General features: G+C 41.8%; 1 protein-coding gene across 1 annotated transcript; it reads right to left on the bottom strand.

The window, feature by feature from the left end:
• Positions 1-2,151: 2,151 nt before the first annotated feature.
• LOC124118052 (threonine synthase-like 1) lies at positions 2,152-19,784 on the bottom strand. The gene is made up of 10 exons (XM_046480102.2): positions 19,522-19,784; positions 16,534-16,674; positions 12,658-13,460; positions 9,298-9,368; positions 7,428-7,532; positions 6,798-6,900; positions 6,539-6,704; positions 5,548-5,799; positions 3,438-3,528; positions 2,152-2,620 (listed from the first exon to the last, which is right to left on the bottom strand). Exons 1-10 carry the CDS (start codon positions 19,648-19,650, stop codon positions 2,292-2,294), a joined length of 2,190 nt encoding a protein of 729 aa, XP_046336058.2. The 5' UTR covers positions 19,651-19,784; the 3' UTR covers positions 2,152-2,291.
• Between the last annotated feature and the right edge of the window lie 548 nt (positions 19,785-20,332).

Genomic DNA, 20,332 nt, shown 5'->3' with positions numbered 1-20,332 from the left:
AAAAGCGATGAGCCTAATTCTGATTTATATTAAGACATGGGGTCACCATAGAAATTATTGTAATTCAGTAGCGTTTTTATTCGGGGGTTTGGAAGGGGAGGGGGAGGGGCTTGGATTTTTTTTATGGTGACTGGATATTTATTCGGCTACAGCTGCAAAACCAGATATATTTTTCAAATTAGAACTATGTGCCAACATAAAAAAAAAATTGCAACGATTGATTATTGGTGGCAGCAAATATCTCTTTTTTGGTCAAAGTCAAACATATTTTGTTTTTTCAAACACGTTCTAGGACAATTTGTTTACATAATAAAACCATTCCAGGCCGACCACCCACCACCACACCCAGAATATTGAATGGTCGGTCACTTAAACATAGATCGAAATCATCATGTAATAACACCAATAAATCGTGATGTTCCGGGTATTTAAACTAAGATATGTTCGGTACAGTCGATGTAAAATCAGTAAAAAAAACTGAGAATGGTCAATATCACCAGCTAATTTTATCCCTAAAAAGGTTTACCATTTAGTTATGATCGAGCTCTTGTATTCAATGACATTGATTGGAGGTGACGTGAAATAGGGTTTAACGTCGCGTCCAAGATTATTGCACTTATATAGCGACGTGCATGTACGTGTGTGTGTTTGTGTGGCTGCTTGTACTAGTTCGGACTGATGCCGATTTATAGGCTAGCTCACTGAGATACCATGCCGCAGTTTAACATGAATACCCCACTCAGACACAGTATACTGACACCGAACCGACCAGTCCTTGTTTTAGCTCCTTAACGCCGAGCGCCAGACAGGGTAACAACAAGTACCACCTTTTAACGTCTATTTGTATGACGCGGCCGGGGATCGAACCCCGGACCTTCCGCTCTGCGGGCGGACGCTCTACCACAAGAACACGGAGGCGGTCCGACATTGAGTGGAAAAGTAGGAAGTACATATAGATCAAGATGCACATGGTATTTTATGGATAACGCGGTTATGTTAATGAGCTGGAGCTAGGTCTATGTTTTGAAAATAACAGATACTTCAAATACTTGAAAATAAATTATTATTGTCCAAACAGTTGTTGTCGGTAAATGATTTAATTTCACACTGATGTAGATTTCTTACACACCTGTCACTGTGTGAGAAACCCATTTGAGATAACTGGTATCAAACATGTGTGAGATCGAATTCCAGGCCCGTGATTGGCTACTCCATGTCGCTTTCGCTCGTTAGATACGTTTTGAAACAACTCGTTGTAAGATCAATGGTATCTGACAGACACTCGTGTAGTAATCTCTATATATCCATTCACACATCAACACTGTCACTTACAACACGCTGCCTTAACATCTCGTAAAATAGAAGGTGATGAACATATATTTAAGACAAAAAGGGAATGTTGCAGTCTTTGGTAATTATGGCTTAGCATTAAACGCTTTTCCGTTTTTATACTCCGTGTTTTAGCATTGCACTTACTTAAAACTCACACACTAGCTCACTAGCTCACTCACTCACTCACACTGACCCCCCCCCCCCCCCCCCCCCCCCACACACACACACACACACACACACACACACTCACTCACTCACTCACTCACTGTTTAGCTGTGGTTACGGTAAGTGTATTTTTTGTCCAGTTGGTCGAGAGCGATGCTTTTGTGTTAAGTTCTATTCATAACCATCGGTAATTTGGACCAAATATTTTAGATTCTAGTAACAGCCAACAAGATGCCTGCGTTTGTAGGTACAAGTGGTGTATGCCATGTGTAAGTGGTTCAACCCGCTATTGTTTCCATGCGTCCAGCTATCCTACTCTCATAGCCTGAATGTCATTTGGAATTCGTCTTACAATACAAACTCACTGACCAACCATACTCGACCCGTGAAGATTCCGGGGTAGAATAGGTCTTCAGCAACCCATACTTGCCGTAAAAGGCGACTATGCTTGTCGCAAAAGGCGACTAACGGGATCGGGTGGTCAGGCTCCCTGACTTGGTTGATGCATGTCATCGATTCCAATTGCGTGGATCGATGCTCATGCTGTCAATCACTGGATTGTCTGGTTCAGACTCAATTATTTACAGACCGCCGTCATATAGCTGTAATATTGCTGAGTGCGGCGTTAAACAACAAACAAACAAACAAACCAAATTCCCGTGAGGACTCCTGTTTGGAACAGATCACCAGCAATCTATGCTGGTCAAGAGGACAACAAAATGGACCGGATGGTCAGACAAGTAGACTGTAACATTGTACAACACATCCTGGATAAGCAACGTCTAAATAACTGTCTAGCTGTTCAATTTCTCAACAAAATTCCTCACGTGTCTTTTCACATTCTCATAATCAGCTGAACACGTCTCTTTGTGGACAACAGGTTTTCTTGTCATGTTCTCCAAGTCTCGATGCATTGCAGGCCTCGCTTTCAAATCAAGTGAGTTCCCAATAAGTTCTGACACGGAGAGATCGTCTGATGAAGTCATCTGTCCTATGAAAGGAAGAACTCTGTCCGCGAACTTAGCATAGTGGGCGGTTCCCGAAATGAGCACGGGACAAGATGTGCCTCCGAACCTGTCTGCCACCGACTTGGCCACAGCAGTGTGCGGGTCGAGGAGATAGCCTGAAATGTATAAATATAGGGAGATTACGGTGGCCCATAAGGGACATGGAGTCTGTTTTTCAATATTTTGATGTTTCACTTACTTTTATCGTAACCTTTGGCAAATTAACACAATTTTTCATACAAATATGTTATAAATCATGTATAAAAACAACCGAAACATGGAAAATGTACTTTCAAGTAGCTATTGAGTCGCTGAAATGTGAAGCGAACCTGTCAAAAACTAAAATGGAAATGTCAAAAACCAAAACGAAAATGTCCAAAACTAAAATGAAAATGTCAAAAACAAAAAGACAATGTCAAAAACAAAAGCGAAAATGTCAAAAACTAAAATGAAACCACAGAAAACTATTTCCACCGCGGTGATAATATTTCCACCGCGGGGTAAATATTATCACCGCGGTGGAAATAGTTTTCTGTATTTTCATTTTAGTTTTTGACATTTTCATTTTAGTTTTTGACATTTTCATTTTTGTTTTAGACATTTTCATTTTAGTATTTGACATTTTCGTTTCACTTTTCAGCGATTCAATATCTTCTTTACACATGATTTATCACATATTTGTAAGAAAAATCATGTAGGAGATAGACTTGAGAAATTTGGCAGTGCAGGCATGTTAGATTGGATGCATACAATTGCAGGTTTTATTGAGTGGTATTCATCAATACTGTGGGTTTTTTTCTGCAGGAAATTGGGCCACGGGTGGCTGTGCAGATTCTTATGGGTTCTAAACATACCCGTTTCACCAGAGTGGTAACGTCTACGAACTGTGCTTCGGGCTTTACTCCCTCACTAACTAACAGGAACTGAACGTACCCGTGTCTTTGTAGGTCTTTAGCACTGTTTGTTGACAAGCCTGTTCATCACACGAACCTGCGACGAACGAACCCTGAATACGTCTTAGGATCTGAAACATAAGGCAATCTTGACATCGAGTTGAAAACAATGTGTCCTTTAAATAGTTCATCGAAAACGGGCGATTCAGTATCTTGTGAAGAACCTTGTGAATAGCATGGTTACAGCTAGTGTACATTTGAGACATTTTGATTAATTCTGATTAGTTTAATAAAAAATATAATATATATATATATATATATGCAAAAAAATTTTAAAAAAATGTTTTATGGGAAAAAAGCCAGTTGCGCTTCATGCGCGCTGCCCGGTTACACCTCATGGCGGGAATCAATACGTCACTTAAAAGATATGACGTAAACGGTGACGTCATCCACGTTAGCGTCATCCACGTTAGCTTTCTGATTAACGCGCATCTCCGCTTGGATAGCCGCCCGCTCCAGACGTGTTTTGCCCTGTCTCATTTTAGCAACTTAAAACCACCTCCTCCCAAGCCTCCTCCTCTCTATCTCGCTATTTAGGTTCCTTTTTCTTAGTCATGTGCGTGTATGCGTTGATTCCCCCACCTTTGTGGCTTATTTCATACAATTTCGGATTGGCGAATTGTACGCTTAGGCGTATATACCTTGTAATAAATTTGTCCGCCTTTATATATATATATATATATATATATATATACATATATATATCCGCTCTCTATCACGTTGTCCCTATGTGGTAACTATGAACTTTCAATTGTTAATCGACTATGTGTGTGAGTTGGGTTTAACGCCGCTTTTAACAGTATTACAGTTATATCACAGCGTGTCAGGGAGGAAAGCCCGAAGTGATGCAGGTATCAGACGTTTACCCCTTCGGTGAAACCCACGAGCACGGGTATGGTGCTGACAAACCTAGAAACATAATCGGGGCGAACCGGGATTCGAACCCACAATCATAGGTTTCTCGCGCGTCCGAAGGGGCGCAACTCTGCACAGCGAATCGCGGCGCCTTAGACGACAGGGCCACCCGTGCCCCCTAATCGACTATGAAATATGAATAACAAAATGCATCTTGAGAACACACCCATGATAAAAAATGAGTGAGTGTTGTTTAACGCCGAGGACGGCATCAATCCGACCAGGTAAACCAGTGAGTAAAAATATGAACAACGGTCCACGTCATCAGGTGCGATCGATCCTCATGATGTCAATCACTGGATTGTCTGGTCTAAACTTGATTATTTACGGACCGCCGTCATACAGCTAGAATATTGCGGAGAGCAGCGTTAAACAACAAACAAACAAACAAACAAACACTCAGTCAGCCAGGCCACAGAGGTGAGGTGAAATGGGTTTTAACGTCGCGTCCAAGATTATTGCACTTATATAGCGACGTGCATGCACGTGTATGTGTGTGTGTGTGGCTGCTTGTACTAGTCCGGACTGATGCCGATTTATAGCGCTAGCACACTGAGATACCATGCCGCAGTTTAACATGAATACCCCACTCAGACACAGTATACTGACTCCGAGCCGACCAGTCCTTGTTTTAGCCCCTTAATGCCGAGCGCCAGACAGGGTAACAACAAGTGCCATGTTTTAACGTCTTTTGGTATGACGTGGCTGGGGATCGAACCCCGGGCCTTCCGCTCTCCGGGCGGACGCTCTACCACTAGACCACGGAGGCGGTCTCCAGGCCACAGAGCTTAAGTCCCGAACCCAAATTTTGGTCGGATTTTAAGACAAGCGGTGGATCTATTATTATCAGGAATCCCAACAGGGCTGAGATAGAGTTAGTGAGTGTGGTATTCTGACACTTTCTGTAATATAATAATTTCAGCAATACCATTGCGTGGTTTATCAAAAGAATGAGCTGCACATTGTGTGGAATCGAATCAGAATCTTATGGAAGTGTATTAGCGCCACATTCTAAAAAAATACTAAATACTTTCATCTACGTAGACGATACCTAGATATTTTTTTAGAATGTGGCACTAATACGCTTCTGTGGGATCTTCATCTCTAACTACACGGCTAACAATTATATATGATGTCCAAGGGGACACTTCACTTCCCCGGAAGTGCTAGCCTACCTCCTCTGACACTGAAAACTTCCTCTGCTTGTCCAGGTCTGAATACAGCTGGCTCACAGCAGCGCCGTTATTGTCATGCAGGTGGTAGAGGAGGCGCTCAAGGTTAGATGACTTCAGAATATCGATAGCAGGGGAGGCTGTGCGGAGAAGTGTACGCGAGGTCAGATCGTAGTTGCCTGTGTTGAGGAAGTCCGTGAGGACGTTGTTGCTATTGGAGGCACAGATGAGACGTCGGACTGGAACTCCCATTTCCTAAAATAAGTTGAAGATTTTTGTTTGTTTGTTTGATCAAGGTAACAACATTCAAGGCTTTAGTAAAGCTTTCAAAAAATTGTATGCTAGACATGTGGAGGACATACCTAAATTTGACGCATCAGAGACAAAAATGATGTCCAATGCAATTCCCTATTTTGACGTGTACTCTATGTTCCTGTGTTTTTTCAGATGAACAATTGACTTGACTTTGCATGTGTTTGTGACTGATGCCACCAGTGAAGCAGGATGCGCTCACCTTTTCGCGAACACCTAGTATCGTCACTATTTAATAGTGCTTCATAAACGCATTCTTATATTATCACATAGTCGGAATACAACGTGGTTTGTCGCTTTATCTAATGCAGTACCCCTGCCATACGACGTACTCAATAAGAACGGCCCTTATAAAATTAATTTTAATATTCGAATATGATCAAGCGGCGTAATGTGATTCATATGGTTATGAACAAATGACAACAAATCTTGCAAGAAATTCGATCTGAATGTGAATACATGTACAACATTGATTTCCAGAAGGAATTAAGTCATTAATTATCAACACCATGGTATTATATCCAGCATTGAATGTTCATGAAGAAAGATATCTTCTTTGCTTTTAAGACCTAAGTGCTTGACACTTTGTAGTTTTGGGAATAATATTTTAACAAATGAGACTTATGTCTCCTACGATGTAATTGTTACTGCGTTGAATTACGAATTTGTTGCCTTGCCTTACCTTGGCATAATAAGCTGCAAGAATATTTCCGAAGTTCCCAGTTGGGATACAGACATCGATTTCATCACCAAGGGAGATAACCCTCATTTTGACAAGGTCAAGGTAACCTGAGACGTGATATACGATTTGAGGAAGGAGGCGACCCCAATTTAAACTGTTGGCGGCACTGAAACATATTTCACCGTTTTAGAACTCTAGAATTTGACCACGACTGTTAAAACTACAAGTCTTGCCCATTTAGAGTGTTGAAAGTACCCACCTCAGTTTGCAGGAATACTGACGTTGTAGTGCATCTGCGAAATCCTCATCTTGGAAGATACGCTTAACCGTTGTCTGGCAGAAGTCAAAGTCACTGTCAACTCCTTTGTAAATGAAGACGAGGTTAAAATTAAATTCCATTCAAAGGTCAAAAATGCAATTGCTAAAGCCACCATGATATATACGACATATATTACCATGAGGAATACCATGTTTATATGCGAAACAGTATGCCAATATAAGAAATTACCACTCACCATATTACACTGAATCAAAATCTCCGATGCAATTCACAAAACTAATGCAAATAGGTGATAATCTTGTCCTTCATAATTTGGATGTGTTCTTAACAAAAGCCTACAAATTGCGAAACACCTAAATATGATGAAATTCTTACATACATTACTCCAACATACTGATATAGCATGGTATATTATGGTATTATGAGCCAGTAAAATTGTCTTTCGGTACTCATTGTTATTTTTCAAATATAAATTAATTTGAATACCAGACTCTACTTCTTGAAAGATTGGTAAATGGTTGAACATGATTGCAAAAGTCGCTACATGACAGAGATACTGCCGGTGCAAAGATATAAATTTTATATTACTCAGATTGCAAATGTATATACCTATCACTCTGAGATTGTCCCCGTCCATCGTGGCCATCTGGTGCTGTTGCAGCTGACTGATTCCGCGGGATGGGTAGAGGACAACCACGCCCACTCCAGACCCACCTGTCATAATAACAGTAACAGTGTCACCGAGCATGGTCGCTTTAACGATCACTGGCACAGAACTTTGGAAGACCGTTCGCCAATTTTGGAACCAGAGTGCCATATCCAAAGCCGATAACTCAGTTCTATGATTTGTCATTCAGCCGAAACGATTGTGTTGCAATTTGATTGGTTGAAAAACGTTCTAAACGATTCGAATCCCGACAATCTTTCGGACTAAAAAGAAATTTCCAGGAATCGGATTTTAGAAAATAAAGTATGTCTAGATATCATCTGGGGTTTTCTTTATCAGTTATAGTTAGTCCGACTTAGAATAGATCTTCAGCAACCCATGCTTGTCATAAGAGGCGACTAACGGGATCGGGTGGTCAGACTCGCTGACTTGGTTGATGCAAATCATCGTATCCCAATTGCATAGATCGATGTTCATGATGTCAATCACAAGATTGTCTGGTCCAGATTCGATTATTTACAGACCGCCATCATACAGCTGGAATACCATCATATAACTGGAATATTGCTGAGTGCGGCGTTAAACAACAACAAAAATTGTGTTCTTGAGTATTCGATACCCTGAAATTCTACCCTTTGAAACATTCAGTAACGACAGGATATCTGTCATCTAAAGGTTGATCATCATGCACAGTATGAAGTGGTTCCTGAAAGTGCTGATGGAGCTTCTATATAATGTATGTATACAATTTGCAATTGAGTACATTCATCACAGGATTCAGACTGAATATTACGCCCCTTCCGGGTCCCGGATTAAAATATTTCTCCGATACTGAACAACTTCTTGCACGAGGAGACTGAATGAATCGTGTGGTCAGGCTCGGTTCCTTGGATGTTTGCGTGTCATCGTACCCGGACGGTGTGCATAATATCAATCACTGGTTTGTCTGATCTCCATTATTTTCACGCGCTCCACTGTAATGTTGTTGAATGTAACAGGCAAGCTGATTCTAAACGGTTGCTTGTAGTACAGTAAACTACGGTTATAACGAACACGCTTATAACGAACTGACGGATATAACGAACTTACTTTTTAATCCCGACTATTTGCTGTAGTTATACTGTATATTTGCTTATAACGAACTACGGTTATAACAAACTGAAAATAGTAGTCCCTTTGAGTTCGTTATAACCGTAGTTTACTGAACATATCTGTCTATTCGAAATATGCTTCTGTTAACTCAGCAGGAAAAATGGGTACCCGGTAGAATGAGATATAGTGAGACTGTTAACCTTCTAGAGTCTGAATATGCAGCTGGGGCTGTATACTCACCGGGGATCTGTGAATAAAAATAGAGTGCAAAAAAACTTATCCAATGACTGTGGTAATAATGAAAGCGCGGTATAAGTACACACATCATCATCATCATCATCATCATCATCATCATCATCATCATTAATATTATTATCACCGTCACCGTCACCATCATCATTATTAGTAGGGGGTACGGGTCTCCCAGTCGTCTGAGGCGACGCGATTCGCTGTGCAGAGTTGCGTCCCTTGGGCACGCCAGAAACCTATGATTGTGGATTCGAATCCCGGTTCGCCCCGATTATGTTTCTAGGTTTGTCAGCACCATACCCGTGCTCGTGGGTTTCACCGAAGTGGTAAACGTCTGAGACCTGCATCACTTCGGGCTTTCCTCCCACATTAAGCTGACACGCCGCGATATAACTGGAATACTGTTAAAAGCGGCGTTAAACCGCTCACTCATTATTAGCATCATTAGTTTTCAAGAGACTATGTATTCACCAGCATGTCTGCTGAATCCGTCCAGCACCGCTCCTCCAGTGTCCCCGGATGTGGCCACCAGGATCAGGTAGCTGCAATGGAAATGCAAGCTTGGTGTGTGTAGCACCGTTTTACTGTTATTCCCCATCCAAATATATCAACAATTCATTTAGTTTTGATATATCAACAAATACATCTGTAGATATCACAAAATTGATTTTGAAATATTCACAAATACATTGTTATATATAAATTCCCGTTTTCATATCTGACACTCGAATTTGTGATATCAATAAATATTTTATGTCAATAATTATTCTATTTCATCAAATGAAATAACAATGATTGATTTTGTGATTCAATAAATTAATTCATATGATAAAATGGGGCTTAAATGTCTATACAGCGCCTCACGCGATTACACATGGTGTACAATTTATATATACACTCTTCAAAAAAAGAAAAACACAGGTTCATTGAATCTGACAACACAAAACATGTGGTATATAAATTGGATATATGTTGTTTGAAAATGTTGGTGGCCTGATATTCAACAAACGGTGCGTAAAATTTTACTAAAAATCTACCTGTGCGTTTCCTTTTTTGACGAGTGTATACATGTGGATTTGAATACATTTTAACGTTCATACATTCTTCACGAGATTGTATTCTAGAAATGATGTAACACTGATGAAATACGTCCACATTCCTGGGAAACCCCTGGGAATTTCCTTGCACGAATAAATACAGAAAAGCGTCGTTTCTCATCATTTAGCCCCTTTAATCATGAACTAAGCGTTTTAGCATACATTGGGATATACATCGCTACAACTTATCCCAGAAAACAAAACGAAGAAAAGCACATCCAAAGTATCGTAGTATCGACTCGATCCGTGTCTAGACAACAGTCATCTATGTGAGTGAGTGAGTGAGTGAGTATGTTTTTTTACGCCGCTTTTAGCAATATTCCAGCAATATCACGGCGGGAGACACCAGAAATGGGCTTCACACATTGTACCCATGTCGGGAATCGAACCCAGGTCTTCGGCGTGACGAGCTAACGCTTTAACCACTAGGCTACCCGACCGCCCCAGTCATCTATGAATTAACCTTAGTGCCTAGTTGACACATCTTTACAATCACCTTTCAATGATCAGCCAATTGATCAGTGATGACCAACACTTGTAATAGAGACAGGTTCATTAACATCTTCGGAAATCTCTACCGTCACGTTTATCGTGTCGGCCATTTGGCGTCTTGTACTTGATGTAAATGTATTACGACGCGCTGTCATTGTGATTGACTTACCGAGGTAGTTCTTAACAGACCTTTCTCAAGTAATGAGGATATTATTTGAATACATCTGTCATAAAATAACTACAAAAGTTGTTCCTGTGGAGCATGTTGAGCTTACATACGCTCATGTCACTTCTCGTTTTGAGGAACTATTTTATTCCGCGATACAGCTGGTTGTTGTATGACTGTCAGTGTAAACATGAAGTCACACGTACTAAATATAATTGTCTATAGATCTAGGTCTACATCCTTTGAGGCACAAAATAGTAAACACTAAACACTGTATGAACGTCGTCGCAATATCCGACGTTCCTACAGTTTGGCCCTCATTCTATGAAGGTTCATACTTCAATGAACTCACACAAGGTGAAGGTCAATTCTTAAATACCATGTGAGCAAGAGGATTCAACGGCATGAGCAAATTCATTATTTAACATGGAGAACAAGAATGGGCTCAATACATAACCTTGACTAAGGCCGAATGGACATTCAATTTGTATGTTTGTTGTTTTACGCAGAAATATGTCAGCTATATGACAGCGGTCTGTAAATAATCGAGTCTGGACCAGACAATTCAGTGATTGACATCAAGAGCATCGATCCACGCAATTGGGATACGATGACATGCATCAACCAAGTCAGCGAGGCTGACCACCCGATCCCGTTAGTCGCCTCTTACGACAAGCATAGTCACCTTTTACGGCAAGCATGGGTTGCTGAAGACCTATTCTACCCCGGAAATTTCACGGGTCTAATGGACATTCAAATACGTCTGAAACAAGATTATTTTATCTTACACGTGCTGCTATTAAATAAATTTCAACTTAGTATCTTCAACTTAGTATCTTAAAATTTCAAGTTAGATTCTTGAAATTTCAAGAAAAACCAACAAAAAAAACCAAGGCTTCCGTACAAATCATTTCACTTTTACTGTTTGGAATTAAAATGTGTAGGTGTTTAATTGGGCTGCACGGTTCAAACATCAAATATAAATTCTGCAATGCATTTTGTTCCCTTTTCACGAATTATTGTGAAATGTCTGCTGGTGTCCATGCACCGTTTGAAGGATAATTTAAAGACCTCCATTTTTTCACCCCGATAGGTCTAACAATTTAGGGCACCAAGCTATCCTTGACCTCGCTCGCGAACCATATGTTTGTGCTTGTCTACATCATTACGATAGTCAATAGTCTGATCTGGGGCCAAGTTCTAGGGCCCAATATGTTGTATAAACAGCAGACAATCTGTAAAACCATATAATCAATATCTTTATAAGTATTAATATATTGGTAATCTATAAAATCACACGATCACAGTTTGCCTGTAAGGAGATCAATCACGGTCCAAAGTGCGGTGGTATGGATATATTGCTGGCGATCCGTGACTAGAATAATACGTGTCGTAGTTTTAGAGCAAACCTTTTGTTCGTGCCCTTCAAATGGTCTTGGATATTTATCTGTGGTATGAAATGAATTATTTTACAATCCTTCATCGACATGATTTTTATGACAAAAATATGCTTATAAGAAAGAGAATTTATGGATTTGAACTTCTTTATTATCAGGAACACAACGTTTCGGTTGGTTGGTTGGTTTGTTGGTTTGTTGTTTTACGCTGCACTCAGCAATATTCCAGCTATATGACGGCGGTCTGTAAATAATCGAGTCTGGACCAGACAATCCAGTGATTAATATCATGAGCATCGATCCACGCAGTTGGTATCGATGACATGCATCAACCAAGTCAGCGAGCCTTACCACCCGATCCCGTTAGTCGCCTTTTACGACAAGCATGGGTTGCTGAAGACCTATTCTACCCCGGAATCTTCACGGGTCACAACGTTTCGGAGTACATGCTTACTCCTTTATCAGGTGAATGAATGCAAAAGTAGTAAGATAACAAACGGTGTTCCTCATAATAAAGAAGTTGACATCCATAAATTCTCTTCCTTATGTGTATCACTTCTAGATGCCTTTCAAAGGCTTGATAAATATGCTTGTCACAGTATGGCTAAAATTGTGACAAAGTGATGTTAAATAATAACTCACTCACTCACTAACACTAAGGTAGAGATTGAGTACTCACTTATTACGGTCACCAAAACGTCTTTCACTATCCATGGCCGCTGTGAAGAACATCGGCATTAACTGTAGAGCGCCATCTTTAAAAGACCCTGTAGGCCCATGAAACAGTTCCAGAATGTACTGATTCCCCGCTAGGTGGCGCACTGGGAAAATATCATCGGAAGCAAAGGATTCACGATGATAAGCTTCATTTACGAAATTCTGTAGTGACTTTGATGAGAGATCATAAGGATGAATCAGTTGTTCAAGGATACCCAGCGCCCTCCGCCTGTAGCCACAATGCACCAATCTGTCAAACTGGCCCTTTGTAAACCGTGGCATATCCCCGGCCATTGTGTATAGGCCGCCATCTTCAGCGAGTCCTTTGAGAACCGTGTGGAAAAACGGAATTCGTGGTTTGATCACGGAACCTCTGGTCGACACGTAACCTTTGTCGTTGACAAAATTATCAAACTTGGTTTTTATCTTGTTAGCAACGCTTTCTGGGGTCTCTCCTTCGTCACAAACAATCCTAACGTCATAGTGTTTTTCGTAAAATTGACGTCGGTATTTGAGTATTTCCTCCATGCTGGTCCCGTCACCTTGACCTACAATTCTGTTTACCTTCATCATGTTTAACCTGTTGATGATTTCCTTGTTTGGGCAGTCAATGAAAAATACTGTCCCTGATTTGGCTATATGTCTCATAGCTTCTGTATGCATGGGGTTCGACCCCGTGAGGGAAACAATCTTGCCTTTACCGTCGAACTTCAACAATGCTTTTCCTTCTTCCTCCAGAAACCTATCGCCTCCAACTTTAGACAGCTAGACAATTGAAAAAAAAACATACTATATACTTCATTCATACTATAGGGTAATGAGTGAGTGAGTTGGGTTTAATGCCACTTTTAACAGTATTCCAGTTATATCACGGCGTGTCAGCTTAATGTGGGAGGAACGCCCGAAGTGATGCATGTCTCAGACGTTTAAAATAATTACCACTTCGGTGAAACCCACGAGCACGGGTATGGTGCTGACAAACATAATCGGGGCGAACCGGGATTCGAACCCACAACTATAGGTTTCTGGCGTGCCCAAGGGACGTAATTCTGCACAGCGAATCGCGTCGCCTTAGACGACTGGGCCACCCGTGCCCCCATGTATAGACCGAGGCCCCATGTAAGACCGAGGCAAGAGGATATCGGCAATGTACGACCGAGGAGCGAGACCATAACAAAGAAGGAGTGCTTTGCCTCACTTATAAACAGTCTAATTGCAAGAAATAACAGAACACACAACGAAACCTCGAGATATCTTATAGAGAAACAATACAGTGCGCCGCGGTATAAAAGGAATGCGATCAAAGCGTGCGAGAGAAAGAAACGCGCGGCATTGACAAAACTAACTCATGACATCTCAGATTTAACACCCTCATCACCTGCCCTGTGGCTCAGGGGGAAAATAATGGGTTAAAAATCTTAACACGATGTGTGATGTTGTACGTTCGGTTCCTGTTATTCATAATGAAAAAAATTCATATTTTGTCTTCGATTTTTAAAACACTGAATTTTTTTATAACAGTTTTATTTGAATCATGAAAATACAAGTTGGGGACAAGTGATACTTGTACAAATACGGCCTTGAATGCAATAGGTTTATACGTGGGACGAATCCCGACGTGATATTTGTCGACGTTCTTGAAACTTTGAGGAAGCCCAAAAGCATGGATAAGGTGCTGACAACACAAGCAGGCTGAATTTGTAATTCGTACGCACGATAAGCAAATTACGTTCCAAGAGGGTCATCCGTGCCTCTGAGAACAACCCAATTCGTGATAGGACATGCGTGACATGGTGTCTTCGGGTCATTCAGATATCAGTCGGGTTCTCGTCGCAGTATGGCTGCTACGTCGCCGATGCGACGTCAAATGTTAACTCACTAGCTCAATCTAGATGTTGTTACTTGTGGGAAATTTTCTTTTTGAAATAGTGCTGAGTTGCGTCCCTTTGGCACGCCAGAAACCTATGATTGTGGGTTCGAATCCCGGTTCGCCCCGATTATGTTTCTAGGTTTGTCAGCACCATACCCGTGCTTGTGGGTTTCACCGAAGTGGTAAACGTCTGAGACCTGCATCACTTCGGGCTTTCCTCCCACATCAAGATGACACGCCGCGATATAACTGGAATACTGTTAAAAGCGGCGTTAAACCCAACTCACTCACTTTTTGAAATACTCGTATGATAATCTTGCATTGCTAAGTTGATTTAGATCGTTAGACATAAGTTTACAGACAAGCATGTTTTATTTGAGTGGGCTTGCTATGTAGGACTGCCAAGTTAGCTTGAGGCATTATCTGAGTGAGTGAGTGAGTGAGTTTAGTTTTACGCCGCTCGCCGCGTTTAGCAGTATTCCTGCAATATCCCGGCGGGGGACACCAGAACTCAGAGTTGAGGGCACAATGACAATGTGACCCATTTTGTATTATCTCTCTAGAGTGGAAATGCTCAGGCCAATTGGCAGTCATAGTAAATTTGACCTTGACTTGAAAAGTGTACAGAACTAGTCCCCATTGGTTCGCACTACACTCTCTTTGTTTGCGTTATATCAGCACATGACACATGATGTGTGAAAACTGCCATGGCCAATTCTCGAAGGGTTTGTATATACCACGTTCCTGTATGTCCTGTGAATACAGACCCGTGAAGATCCGGGGTAGAATAGGTCTTCAGCAACCCATGCTTGCCGTCAAAGGCGACTATGCTTGTCGAAAGAGGCGACTGACGGGATCGGGTGGTCAGGCACGCTGACTTGGTTGATGCATGTCATCGATCCCAATTGTGTGGATCGATGCTCATGATATCGATCACTGGATTATCTGGTCCAGACTCGATTATTTACAGACCGCCGTCATATAGCTGGAATATTGCTGAGTGTGGCGTTTAACAACAAACCAAACCAAAGCCATATTAACCAACGAATCAACCAACGGCCTGGGGCTAGCGAGGGGGAAACCAGCTAATACTCAGACCAATAATCGCCCAGTTGTCATCGTGATATATTGTGCAGCATGTGCCATAGTCTTCAAGTATACTGGGGGGAGGTCGGGTAGCCTAGTGGTTAAAGCGTTCGCTCGTCAAGCCAAAGACCCGGGTTCGATTCCCGACATGGGTACAATGTGTGAAGCCCATTTCTGGTGTCCCCCGCCGTAATATTGCTGGAATATTGCTAAAAGCGGCTAAAAACCATACTCACTCACTCACTCACTGCTATCTGCTCTACACATTACATCACTGTCAGACAATGGTAGGGTTCGCACAGTTCATGCACGGAGTATAGGGTTTATTTGAGTAATACACGGACTCAATATTTGGGTTACACGAGACACGTGACCACTACGCATATCGTCCTAATGTATTTACGAACATAGTGTAAACGAAGCCGTGAAGTACTGACGACGGAGCTTGTTTGTTTGTTGTTTGTTGTTTAACACACCACAATCGAGTCTGGACCAGTCAATCCAGTGATTGACATCATAAGCATTGATCCTAGCAACTGGGATACAAGACATGTATTAACCATCAACCAAGTCAGCGAGCCTGACCACCAGATCCCGTTAGTCGCATCTTACGACAAGCATAGTCGCCTTTTACGGCAAGCATGGGTTGCTGAAGACCTATTCTATCCCGGATCATCACTGGTCTAATCCTACCTTTAAGTTCCCTATTCTTTTCTCCAAAAATTAAGTCTTCACGGGTCACTGTCAACGGAGAATTGCGGCCGTAGGCTCTGTTTCACAAGGTCTCTTAGCGCTACGACTGTCGTACGTCTATGTTAAAGTATGGGAGTTGCGATGCTCTGAAGGCTACGATAGCTTCGTGAACCCGGCCCTCAGACTCACCTTGTCGGCCACTGTCATCTTCCAGTAGGGCTCCAAGTGGTCGTCGTCGATGTCCACCACCGGACGGTCCATCATAGCGCCCAGTAGCCGGGCCACGGTCGTCTTGCCTGACCCAGGACTGCCTATAAGTAGCACGTTGGTCTAAACAGAGAACACAGAAAGGGAGTGAGTTGGGTTTATATCATATCTAGTCTTATGTCATATTTATTTGTTTGTTTGTTTGTTTGCTGTTTAACGCCAAATTCAACAATAATTCTCAACAGAATCAGCTACAAGGGTACACCATTAATGGCAGCAGAGTGTCCGTGGGTGAGTCGGGTTAGACGCTGCTTTGAATGTATTTGAGTTAATTCTCGGTATGTCAGCTTAATGTGTGTTGGGGGGCACGGGTGGCCCAGTCGTCTTAGCCGACGCGATTCGCTGTGCAGAGTTGCGTCCCTTGGGCGAGCCAGAAACCTATGATTGTGGGTTCGAATCCCGGTTCGCCCCGATTATGTTTCTAGGTTTGTCAGCATCATACCCGTGCTCGTGGGTTTCACCGAAGTGGTTAACGTCTGAGACCTGCTTCACTTCGGGCTTTTCTCCCACATTAAGCTGACACGCCGTGATATAACTGGAATACTGTTAAAAGCGGCGTTAAACACCCAACCCACTCACTCACTCACTAATGTGTGTTGTTTGGTTGTTTGTTGTTTAACACCGCACTCAGATATATTACAGCTGTATGACGTCTGTCTGTAAATAATCGAGTCTGGACCAGACAACCCAGTGAATGACATCACGAGCATCGATCCACGCAATGGGGATACGATGACGTGCAACAACCAAGTAAGCGAGTCTGACCACCCGATCCCGTTAGTCGCCTCTTACGACAGGCATGGGTTGCTGAAGATCATTTCTAATCTGGATCTTCACTGGGATTAAGTCATGCCACGACTGGGGAACCTCAGAAATGGGCTTTACAAATCGTATTCATGTGGGGAATCGAACCCGGGTTTTTGCGTGACAAGCCAACGCGTTTAACCACTAGCCCATCGTCCACTCAGGTTGGAGAGAGAATCAGTGGGTAGTCGGAAACATCCCAAAATATATTAACAGACCAATGTACATAAAATCATTAAAATTATCCTTATCATGCATTGTCCTTTCAATATAAATTATTTCCCTTGGTTTGTAAGTTTGCTCTCCTGGGGAGTCTCGGTGTTACTGTTTGAGGTTCCAGGCATTAAAATGGGGGTCCAATGGTAACTGTACCATAGACATACAAAGTATGCGTATAAAAAATGAGACGTATATACGAGACTGTTTGTTTGTTGTTTAACGCCGCACTTAGCAATATTCCAGCTATATGACGGCGGTCTGTAAATAATCTAGTCTGGACCAGACAATCCATTGATTGACATCATGAACATCGAACGACACAGTTGGGATCGATGACATGAATCGACCAAGTCAGCGAGCCTTACCACCCGATCCCGTTAGTCGCCTCTTATGACAAGCATAGTCGCCTTTTACGGCAAGCATGGGTTGCTGAAGACCTATTCTACCCAGGAATCTTTACGGGTCCGATCTTGAAGTGAGTTCCCACGGGCGGATTAGAAGGAAAAACAACGGTCGCATTGGTTGCAGGCACAAGTGACTTTGAATATGATTATTTTCATTATTATAAGTTGTAGTTGTGTTTTATGCGTCCCGCGTTAGGTTTTTTACCACGAACCGGAGATTAAAATTAAATTTTCATTTGGTGATAAAATTAAGTTTGGTACACTGAAATATATACACTGAAATACCACGCATTAGATTTTATACCAGGAGCCGGAGAAGAGTGGTATAAAGCCAAGAGGGACGCATAAAAAAAACCATGAACCCCGAGTGATCCTGCTACAAGGAATCTATATTACCGACATGATTTAATGCGACATTGTAAAAGTGTGTGAGTGAGTTGGGTTTAACAGTATTCATGTTATATCACGGCGTGTCATCTTAATGTGGGAGGAAAGCCCCAAGTGATGCAGGTCTCAGACGTTTACCACTTCGGATAAACCCACAAGCACGGGTATGGTGCTGACAAACCTAGAAACATAATCGGGGCGAACCGGGATTCGAACCCACAATCATAGGTTTCTGGCTCTGCACAGCGAATCGCGGCGCCTTAGACGACTGGGCCACCATGCCCCCACATTGTAAAAGAATTAGAACAAATTCAGAATTGATTTGAACCAGCTGTTCAATTGAGCTGAGGTTAACTTGAGTCACGTGACTTTCATTGACTCTGAAAAAGCGTGCGGCTGAGCGGGGTAGGGGGGAGTTATTCTGCCTCTCAGAAATCCACGTGCAGTCTGACTTGTTGGTGGCGGGGTATAAAAGATTTAAACATGATTAGAATTTAAACACCCTTAAACATGTTAAAATAAAGTGCATATCATTGCATATCAAATATGGATTTTATATATGCATAACACATATACACCATGGTACAATATTAATATAAATAAATGCAAATAAACCAAGCTAGGTTAATGGTGACTGGGAAAATTGATTTTGATCTTGATATAGTAGCGTGAAGACCTACAAAGCAAGCGGTTGTCGGCATTCGTCACCACTCGCCCCTTTCCGTAACCCGCTATTCGGCTTGTCCCGGAATAACACGAGTTGGTCACGAATGACAGCTGACAATGAAAGTACATCTGATTACTGCGGTAGACCCTGAACTCTTTAAATTAAAAATTACTCTGTAACTGGTCGTGTTCGGACCAGACACTCCAGCATCGAGCAACGCAATTTGGGCGACATTGCTTTTAAATGATATCGATGTGTATAAATTCGATCTGCGATCTCAAGCAAAGATATGTTATGTAAAGAAATAGGAGGTCAAACATGAGGTTAACATAGATGTCATTTCGTGCGTAAAACTATTAAAAGCTTAACAGTCCATATTAAAGAGGTTTCCGTACTCGAAGATACGGACACAAGAACATTACTACTCACGTTCGAGTTGGCAAATTCTCCATGCTTCCATTCAACGTCCGTCTGCAGGTGTCGACACACGTGAAGCCTGACTCGCCATGCTGCTCTACATGGAACTAGAAATTTCGTCAAAAGTGGCATTACCATCATCTGATTCGTGACTGAATAATTTGTTGTGTGTAAAGATTAAAGATGCGTCAGTGCAAATAGACTTCCGCTGCACTGTGTAAGGTATAGTGTAGGTCAACATACTGTAGAGCAACAGCTGTTACCACCTGGCCACGTGAAACGTCAATGGTTGTAGCATGACATATTTCAGTTGACCGTGATCGCGTGTGCAGGTTTACTAAATGTGCTAGTAGTTGATACTGAAGAAGTCTTATTCAATACCCAAATTATGTGACAGAATTTGTTCATAAAGACGTGTATATGATTCCTCTGATATGTACTACCCAACAGGAGTTAAAGAACACCGTATAGTTCCATATAACTATAGTTGATCTATGACATACTTTAACTTCTTTTGAGTAGTATGTGTAGTAACACTAAATACAGTAAACTACGGTTATAACGAACACGCTTATAACGAACTGACGGATATAACGCACTTACTTTTTGGTCCAGACTACTTGCTAGAGTCATGCTGTATATGTACTTATAACGAACTACGGTTATAACGAACTAAAATTAGAAGTCCCTTTGAGTTCGTTATAACCGTAGTTTACCGTATCATGGTGTGGCCTGGAATTGTCTTAGAGAAAGGATATTAATATCAAAACGTACATTTTTTTCTTCTCAGAAAGAATGAGCCGAACGAATATTAGTCAAGGAC

Source organism: Haliotis rufescens, unplaced genomic scaffold, assembly GCF_023055435.1.
Source record: "Haliotis rufescens isolate VD_foot unplaced genomic scaffold, xgHalRufe1.0.p SCAF_16, whole genome shotgun sequence".
Lineage (NCBI taxonomy): Eukaryota > Metazoa > Mollusca > Gastropoda > Lepetellida > Haliotidae > Haliotis > Haliotis rufescens.
Note: the sequence above shows the minus strand (reverse complement) of the source record. Positions and strands in the feature narration are given on the sequence as shown.